This window comes from Danio rerio, chromosome 5, assembly GCF_049306965.1.
Source record: "Danio rerio strain Tuebingen ecotype United States chromosome 5, GRCz12tu, whole genome shotgun sequence".
Lineage (NCBI taxonomy): Eukaryota > Metazoa > Chordata > Actinopteri > Cypriniformes > Danionidae > Danio > Danio rerio.
In genome coordinates, this window is record NC_133180.1 from 78,885,001 (window position 1) to 78,895,000 (window position 10,000).

At 47.0% G+C, this 10,000-nt stretch overlaps 2 protein-coding genes across 4 annotated transcripts in view; one reads left to right on the forward strand and one right to left on the reverse strand.

Annotated features, from left to right (window-relative positions):
• Window positions 1–4,300, forward strand: part of LOC100332847 (uncharacterized) — a 5,219-nt gene extending 919 nt beyond the window's left edge. Inside the window, exons 2-3 of one of the 2 annotated variants that reach the window (XM_073951743.1) lie at window positions 168–1,525; window positions 3,281–4,300. In XM_073951743.1, the coding sequence (XP_073807844.1) occupies window positions 168–1,489 (1,322 nt within the window). In that variant the 3' untranslated portion in view covers window positions 1,490–1,525; window positions 3,281–4,300. Of the gene's footprint in view, window positions 1–167; window positions 1,526–3,274 lie in introns of both variants that reach the window. The other variant, XM_073951744.1, reaches the window with a different exon arrangement.
• Window positions 3,962–9,240, reverse strand: hcar2 (hydroxycarboxylic acid receptor 2-). 2 transcript variants are annotated; one of them, XM_009302062.5, is made up of 3 exons: window positions 8,079–9,240; window positions 6,565–7,500; window positions 3,962–4,230 (listed from the first exon to the last, which is right to left on the reverse strand). In XM_009302062.5, exon 2 carries the CDS (start codon window positions 7,490–7,492, stop codon window positions 6,569–6,571), a length of 924 nt encoding a protein of 307 aa, XP_009300337.2. In that variant the 5' UTR covers window positions 7,493–7,500; window positions 8,079–9,240; the 3' UTR covers window positions 3,962–4,230; window positions 6,565–6,568. The 2 variants fall into 2 exon arrangements, with proteins under 2 accessions (XP_009300337.2, XP_073807846.1); XM_073951745.1 differs by lacking the exon at window positions 8,079–9,240 and having other exon boundaries at window positions 6,565–7,528.
• Window positions 9,241–10,000: the final 760 nt, after the last annotated feature.

Consider the following 10,000-nt stretch of genomic DNA (forward strand, 5'->3'; position numbering starts at 1 on the left):
CACACACACACACACACACACACACACACACACACACACACAGGATCAGTCAGTATTTCTGCAGGGTTGTGCTGATATATGTGAGCGTCTCTTATATTGTGTTTATTAAATAAACACACACTCAATACTGACAGCGGTGTGTGTGTGTGTGTGTGTGTGTGTTTCAGCTGCTGAGGATGGCGTCTGCAGAGCTGTGTTTCCCCTGAGCTGTGGTGCGGAGTGTGTGCGCAGCTGTAAGAACACACAGGCGGCAGACGCGCCGCAGGACTGCGCAGGAGTGTGTTCATCAGTGTGTGTGTGTGTGAAGACCGAACCGGAGGACGAGGCAGAATACACACCGCAGGAGATTAAGAGTGAGGATGTGGAGGAGCGCTGCGACCCTGAGACCGCACACACACACACTGCAGACGCCGTGACACACACACACTTACCTGAGAACACACACACACACACTGCAGACGCCGTGACACACACACACACTACACATGCATTCATACTTATACACTCACCTGAGGCCGCATACACACACACTGCAAATGCCGTGACACACACTCACTTACCTAAGAACACACACACAAACTCACCTGAGAACACACACACTGCAGACACCGTGACACACACACACTCACCTGAGAACACACACATACACACTGCAGATGCTGTGACACACACACACTCTGAGTCCAGCACAGCGTCCGGCTCCCAGAACACACACGTGTGTGGTGTGTGTGGGACGGGCTTTGAGCGGGCAGACCTGCTGCTGCTGCACCTGCACACACACACCAGCGCACGTCCGTTCATCTGCGGCGTCTGCGGGAAGGGCTACGGCCACCGGGGGCAGCTGCGCACGCACCGGCGGCTGCACACGGGCGAGCGTCCGTACGGCTGCAGCGTCTGCGGGAAACGCTTCAACGAGCAGAGCCAGCTGAAGGTGCACCAGCGCACACACACCGGGGAGCGGCCGTACACCTGCAGCACCTGCGGGAAGAGCTTCACCAACGGCGGGAACCTGCGCAGCCACCAGCGCACACACACCGGCGAGCGGCCGTACGGCTGCAGCAGCTGCGGGAAACGCTTCAGCGGCGCGGGAGACCTGCGCACGCACCAGCGCACACACACCGGCGAGCGGCCGTACCACTGCCAGCTCTGCAACAAGAGATTCAGCCAGGCCGGACACCTGACCATCCACCGCCGCATGCACACCGGCGAGCGGCCGTACGGCTGCAGCAGCTGCGGGAAGCGCTTCACCGTGGCCAGCAGCCTGAAGCTGCACCTGCTGACACACACGGGCGAGCGGCGGCACACCTGCAGCCACTGCAGCAAGAGCTTCAGCCGCGCCGGACACCTCAAGAGGCACGAGCTGGTGCACAGCCGACAGGAGCCGCACCGCTGCACACACTGCGACCGCATCTACAGCGACCCGTCCTCCCTGAGGAAACACCAGAGGACACACAGCGCAGCGGACGGGGGTCAGGGGTCAGCTCAGTGACGGACACCTTCAGTCCCGCACTCCTCATCCCTTAAGGCAGTGGTTCCCAACCTGGGGTCCGCGCCCCCCTAAGGGGGGCGCCAGAGTTCACAAGGGGGGCGCGGGAGAGGATAAGTATTGAGGTAGAAAAAGGCATAAAAAATGCTCCACTATTATATAGGGCTGTACAATTAATCGAAAATCCGATTTCGATTTCAAACGATTATAAAAAAGCATTAATCAAGATAAACGATTATATGCATCATATACCGCCACCTTTCCAGCTGTGCACGGGTTGCTCTTAAAAGCGCGAATGTGTGTGTGCAGCACGCACACGCAGCCAGAAGCATGCGGCCAGTCAGCATTCGCTCTCATTCGCACACTGAGACGAGCAGAGGAGCGCAGACATCTAAAGTCATTAACGTGAGCGCTTTAATGGTCAAATAGGTGTCAAAACGCGGTGTTTCGTGATTATTTATATTAGCCCCCATTTGTGTAATAAACAAACGAGTTGAGAATCAAAAGACGTGAAAGAGAAACCATTAAAGAGACAGCGCAAAATATTCCTGCTGCCGCCTGTTTTATCATTAATCAAACATAACGAGAAAATGTTTCTCTGAAGGATTTTTGTAGCTAAAGTGTTTTTCTTACAGTGAAGATGCTTAAAGCAGTTTGTTTAATATTTTTATTTAATTGTATTTATTTCTCTTTCCTTTGCAGGCTGGAAAATAACTGTATGTATACACTTGAAGTCAGAATTATTAGCCCTCCTGAATATTAGCTGAATATTAACTTTTCCTGCCCAATTTCTGTTTCATAGAAAGAAGTTTTTTTTTCTGAACATAAAAGTTTTGATATCTCATTTCTAATTACTGATTTATTTTATCTTTGCTGTGATGACAGCACATAATATTTTACTAGATATTTTTCAAAATACAACCATTCAGATTAAAGTGCAGTTCAAAGGCCTAATTAGGGTAATTAGGCAAGTCATCAAAAATATTTATTGCTTAAGGGGGCTAATAATATTGACCTTAAAATAGCTTTCAAAATATTTAAACTTGCTTTTATTCTAGCTAAAATAAAACAAATAAGCCTAGAAGAAAAATATTAGAGGAAATACTGTTAAAATTCCTTGTTCTGTTAAACATAATTTGGGAAATATTTATTAAAAAAAAATTCTCAGGAGCGCTAATAATTTTATTGTATTTTTTCTGATACTCGTTTTGAATAATCGTGATTACAATTATGACCAAAATAATTGTGATTATGATTTTTCCCAATATCGAGCAGCCCTACTATTATATATGTATTTTTAAGTACCAAAAAAAAAAATCAAAACACATGCTTAAAATTCCAACATAATAGTAAAAATAATTAAAATAAATAACTTTAAATAATTATTTACATTTTGCTCACTTGCGCAATGTGGTTGTCCAACTTCTCGTAAAGGCAAAATCAAAACAAAAATGGCAGAGAAACGTAAATGCAATGATTCTTTAGAGGTGAAGAAAAAGATTAAACAGTATGTCAAAGCCTACCTAAATTTTGGTTTTATTGAAGGCCAAGACAAGTTAAAACTGATTATTTTATATTTTGTATACATATTATATATTAATATTACACAAACACACACATACTGTATGTATGTATGTATATATATATATATATATATATATATATATATATATATATATATACTGTACATATGTGTGTGCGTGCATGTGTATTTATATGGTGGGGGTGCTCCAATGTTTGTATATGTTCATGGGGGGGGCCCCTAAGAAAAAGGTTGGGAACCACTGCCTTAAGGCCACTCTTTATTCTGATGGTCCGTTTGTTGAATTTAAGTGACATTGCATCCACTTGCCAACTAGTCCTCATTAGATCATCCGTACACTGCTGGGGGGGTTAGTTGACTTGGACATGTGAGTTTCGGATAGGCAAGTAAATGTTTAGCTGCAGGTAAATGTTTGGCAGACAATCTACTAATGTTCAAATGGACCATCAAAATAAAGTGTTACCTCCCCTCATCATGTGTAATTAATAAAGCCGCTGTGTGGTTTATCATCTGCATATGCCAGAGTAACTGGCGGTTCATTCCGCTGTGGCGGCCCCTGATAAATCAGGGTTTAAGCTGAAGGAAAATGAATGAATGCTGTGACGGTCACTCACTGACCTCTAGTGGACGCTCCTGAGTCTGCAGCTGCTCCACTGCTGTCGCTCCTTCATCAGCAGGGCTGTGGTGAGGCTGTGCGCACAGATGTGTGTGTGTGTGTGTGTGTGTGTGTTTCTGCTAATCAATAAATGTTTTAACCACAGCAGAACATACAGCAGCGTATGCTAACGACAGCGTATGCTAACGACAGCGTATGCTCATGGTGTCATGTGTTTATGGCAGGTTATTTTATATAATTAATCCCTCATTTGTTGATCCGTCTGCTCTATGTCGACTCTGTTTAGATCTGAGAAGCTCCAGGAACACACAGCAGGCTGATTCTGTACTTGTTTATTTGTGTGTTAGTGTATTGATCGCTCTACAGTACACTGATGAAGCACAGCTGAATCCTGCATAAATGAAGCTGAGGGCGCAGTGGACGAGCAGATGCAGGAGTCTTCATCACTGATCCTCTGATGACGGGCTGTGTGTGTGTGTGTGTGTGTGTGTGTGCGTCAGTTCCTCCATCACAGCATCTGAAACACCCAGCAGAGTTCAGTCCCCGCCGCTCTCTTCATCCAGGACTGTAGAATCAGGCGGTTTACTGAAAAATAAATGTTAATGGTTATATAATGATCATTAATATTAAAATAAAACATCTTCATTCACAATGAGAAGCAGTGGTCTGAGACTCGGCTGCTGGAGAAGCACAGCTCTGCACAGCTCATCCTGCTGAACAGTGTCCTGTAGTGAGCTGTGCTTGATCGGCTGGAGCAGAGCTGTGGGCCTCCAGGACCTACAGCAGGATTTAAGGCATGCGTCTGCATCAGCAGTGTCTGACTCGGTTCTGTTCTCCAGAACTGTATAACTTTGCTCAGGGAAAATCATTTGAAAGCTAAGCTGGAACAGTCACCGTCTGTCTGTGTGTGTGTGTGTGTGTGTGTGTGTGTGTGTGTGTGTGTGTGTGTGTGTGTGTGTGCTGATGGAGGAGCAAACGCACTAATATAAACACACTACATATAAATAAATGCAAATAACGAAAGATAAACAAGGGAACACACGAGCTAATGAAGGCGGTTCATTCCGCTGTGGAGACCCCAGATAAACAACAGTGTGAACTGAAGGAAATGAGGGAATGAGCTAATAACACGGGTATGTTGTATTTTAATTTACACTAGTTTCCTTTAGAGATGTGTAAGCTCAGTGTTTCAGAGTCGTCTCCTGGATTTATTTCAGCAGTGTTTAAAGGCTGAGGAGTGAGGTCATCAGGGTGTATAGTCCACCTGCTCCGCTGATGAGCGAGTTTTGGACACTGATCGGCGTTTGTGAGGTAAATGTGAGTTTTCAGGGGTTTAACTGAGTTTAATTGACGTCCTTCATCTCTATAATGGTTATACGAGACACGACTCGTTTCAGGAAGCTGTGTGGTTTGTTCTCCTGCAACATTCACTCTCCTGTGTTTAGCTTTCTGCTGTAGACCACGTCAGTGTGGTCCTGTCATCAGCCCATGAACATTTCCTGCTTGATATTGAACTATTTCATAACTGTAACCAGAGCAAATCAATCATGAGCTCATATTAAAACAGCTGTTCTGACATTAGTTACCTGTATGTGGACATTATTGCAGTCTCAGAAGCTGCAGAAACTACACATGTAAACAGGAAGTGCATTGGGATCATTGTTTTTGTTTACATCTCTCAAATGGTCTACAGCAGTGGTTCTCAAACTGTGGTACGTGTTCGCGGAGGAATGAAATATGTCCTGTACATGCTACACACATTTAAAAATGTATCAAAAATTATGTAAATAATATGCCATATATGACATGTAGCCTATATTTCTGAGGTAATTTGCCACATTTTTTTTAACTGTGCAGAGTCGTAGCTGCTTTACTGGGCCGAACACGCTATTGTATTTCAATACTGCTCATTTGATGGTACTAGGAGAGGCAATTTTCTTCTGAGGTGGAACTTGATGAAAAAAGTTTGAGAACCACTGGTCTACAGTAACCCTCCTGACTCCGCCTCCCTCATCCGTCTGGGAATTTGATTGGCTAGTAATTTTGATTCTTCTTATACTCTGATGTGATTGGCTAACGCTGATGCGGCTTCTGCTGTGCAGCAATGAAGGATTTCGGCAACAGTGGAATACAGACAGCAGCAGCTTCATCAGGACTCACACAATGACTGAGAGGAGGGATGGAGTCAGGATCCTCCAGGAATATTCACACACACCAGACTGTGGAGCTGAAGGGTTTCCTGAGGAACAGCTGCAGTGTGATGAAGGATGAAGGAGAGGATCCGCTCTGGGACCCTCAGGTAAAGCAGCGTCCAGAAGCTCAGATTGAGTCCTCCAGTGCATAGAAGCTTATCAGCGGGTCTTCACACACACACACACAGACACAGACACACACACACACACACACTGCTGCAACTGCACAGCTTCTGCTGCATGTGGTGGAGCGCCACACCAAAACTCATCCCGCCACGGCTACATCACAGCTTCTCACTCTAAACAGTCAGTCATTCATTAATAGCCCACCGAAACGTATTAAAAGGTTAGGGAATGATAACAGCGCAAACTTTCCTGTAATCATAGAAGTGCTGTGCCGTATTTGTTTAACCCTTTAAGATAACGTGCTGACTGTTTTCCTAACCATACACCTGAAGCACAAGCACACTGCATCAGACTGTGTGTGTTTGTGTGTCTGTGTGTGTGTGTGTCTGTGTGTGTGTGTTTGTGTCTGTATATGTGTGTGTGTGTGTGTGTGTATTTCCAGCTGAAGCACAAGCACACAGCATCAGACTGTGTGTGTGTGTGTGTGTGTGACTGTGTGTGTGTGTGTCTGTGTGTGTGTGTTTGTGTCTGTATATGTGTGTGTGTGTGTGTGTGTATTTCCAGCTGAAGCACAAGCACACAGCATCAGGCTGTTCATTACCTGTTCAGTGCAGGTCTACGCTGCGGCTGACGGTGTTCAGTGGCTCCTCCGCACGGCTGCGTCTCCTCCAGCAGGGCGGCGCTCTGGGCTCCCTCCACAGGTACAGCGCCGGCTGGATGCTGCTGCTGATGTCCATGAAGCCGAAGGCGATGTAGTGCACACAGCAGTGGAAGACCAGCGGGGGGAAGTACTCCTGGAAGGGGAAGAGCGCCACCGGAGGGAAGTAGTTGAAGACGGTGATGACCAGGATCAGCAGCACGGTGCGGAAGGCCTTCTTCTTGACCGGGTGCCGATGGTCTCTGCCCGGGGCCGAGCGCCGCAGGGCCCACAGGATGGAGCCGTTGCAGAACAGCATGAAGGCGAACACCACCAGGATCATTACCGTGAACACCTTCTCGAAGTTGGGGATGTTTCCGGCACACTTGGCAGCGGCGTAGAGCAGCGTGATGACCCAGACGACGGCGGCGCACACGGAGCGGTGGTGGCGGTCCTGCAGCGCACTGAAGGTCACCGGGTGCAACACAGCAGCGTAGCGGTCAAGGCAGATGCAGGACAGGAAGAGCGGAGATGCATCCTTCACACCATAGAAGAAGCGCAGCACGAACCACATGTGGCTGGAGCTCCAGTACACGATGTTGACCAACTCCAGCGGCGGGATCAAGCAGAAGCCAGCATCCAGGACCGCCAGCTGCACCATGAAGATGTTGGAGCTGGACGAGTCGCGCCGGTTCCGCCGGATCAGCCACAGCACCATCAGGTTCGCCGGGACGCCCAGGAACATGTTGATGAACTGCAGCACCAGGTAGAAGAGGAGCGCGGCGGGCATCTCTGCACAGCTGTCCAGCACCGTCAGCGGCACAGGGGAGCCGTTCAGCGGCCGGTGGAGGACCAGCAGCACTGAGGAGTTCAGCAGTCCAGGCAGATCCATGGGGACCACTGTGGGGGATACACACGGGTCAGACGAGGGTTAGGCACAGGGACAAGCAGGGGTCAGACAAGGGTCAAACAAAGGTAAGACGGGTGAAGCAGGGGTCAAACAAAGGTCAGGCAGGGGTCAAGTGCAGGCACATCTGCAGAACACCTTCAGTTTGTGAGATTATTCTGCAGATGGACAGGACACCGTCACTGACCATCATCATCTACTGCAGCACACACACACACACACACACTGTACACACCACTGCGATCACAGACTGACTGATCTCCTCATCTTCTCTACGCTGTACAGCAGAACACCAGCGACGGTTCTTCTATCAGGCTTGTTTAGGTTCAGAGTGTCCCATTAATGCTGATGATTATTACAGTTATTAATGCTAATCTGCACAGCATTACAGCACAGCAGCCTGCTGAAGCTCAATTACAGGACATGTTGGACCTCTGCAAACGTAAACACTGAAGTAAAGTTATCATCTGTACATTCTCACAGTCAACATCAGCCCAGTCCAGTAGAGCAGGTCATCAGCCTAACCCTCCATCAGAGTCTCTGTAAAGCGGAGACAGTAATGTTCTCTTACCTGTCGACGGTCCTGCAGGTGAAGCTCTGAGCCACGGCGGCTCATTTAAAGCCACGACTCCGTCACTCCCATTATTTAAAACCTTCAGAGCCGCAGCCAATCAGAGCCCAGCATTCTGGAGACTGAAGCTCGTATGCAAATGTGTCTGAATATAGATTTCTGAAGAAGCGTTTGCATGTGTGTGTGTGTGTGTGTGTGTGTGTGTGTGTTTCTGGATAAGGACAGTAATGAACATGGTTGGCTCAGGATGGCGGGTTCGGGCAGGAAGTGCTCGTCCTTCACAGCGATTGGCAGTGATGCAACTCGCCATCGGATCTGACGGAAATCTGGTGGTAAACAACTGATGCAACCGTACATCAGTCACTTCTGAAACAGTGTAACACACCGGCCTTTATTACGTGAAGCTGGCACGGAGGTTTGATCGCCCAGCGGTGGATTATTTCACTGTGTATGTTGTGTGTGTGTGTGTGTGTGTGTGTGAGACAGAAGCATCTTCAGATCCTCACTGAATGAACACGATTAAAGCACATGTACAGCTGAACCGTCGTCTGAAAATCATCGTCCATCTGCTGGAAAAGCGCAGAGCAGAGAGGAAACGGCAGGAGCGTCTGCAGGGCCGACAGTTACTGCTCTTCATCTGCTCATCAATATACAGAGAATAACACACTTATCTGGCACGACATGAAAATCACCGGGAACACTCCGGTACTGTTAGCAGCAAGTGTGGCGTGAAGAGCAAACAGGACGGGATGATGACGCTCGAGCGGGAGTGAAGCAGTCCTGTATTAAACTGAAGCAGAACACACAGAACTGAACACACAACAGAACACACAAACACACAACAGAACTGAACACACACAACAGAACACACAAACACACAACAGAACTGAACACACAACAGAACACACAAACACACAACAGAACTGAACACACAACAGAACTGAACACACACAACAGAACTGAACACACAACAGAACTGAACACACACAACAGAACACACAAACACACAACAGAACTGAACACACAACAGAACTGAACACACACAACAGAACACACAAACACACAACAGAACTGAACACACAACAGAACACACAAACACACAACAGAACTGAACACACAACAGAACTGAACACACAACAGAACTGAACACACACAACAGAACACACAAACACACAACAGAACTGAACACACAACAGAACACACAAACACACAACAGAACTGAACACACACAACAGAACACACAAACACACAACAGAACACACAAACACACAACAGAACACACAAACACACAACAGAACTGAACACACAACAGAACACACAAACACACAACAGAACACACAAACACACAACAGAACACACAAACACACAACAGAACTGAACACACAACAGAACACACAAACACACAACAGAACACACACACAGAACTGAACACACAACAGAACACACAAACACACAACAGAACTGAACACACAACAGAACACACAAACACACAACAGAACACACAGAACTGAACACACAACAGAACTAAACACACACACACACAACAGAACACACACAACAGAACTGAACACACAGAACTGAACACACAACAGAACTGAACACACACAACAGAACTGAACACACAACAGAACACACAGAACTGAACACACAACTGAACACACAGAACTGAACACACAACAGAACACACACACAGAACTGAACACACAACAGAACACACACACAGAACTGAACACACAACAGAACACACAGAACTGAACACACAACAGAACACACAGAACTGAACACACAACAGAACACACAGAACTGAACAGAACTGAACACACAGAACTGAACAGAACTGAACACACAGAACTGAACACACACACAGAACTGAACACACAACAGAACAGAACACACAACAGAACAGAACACACAACAGAACT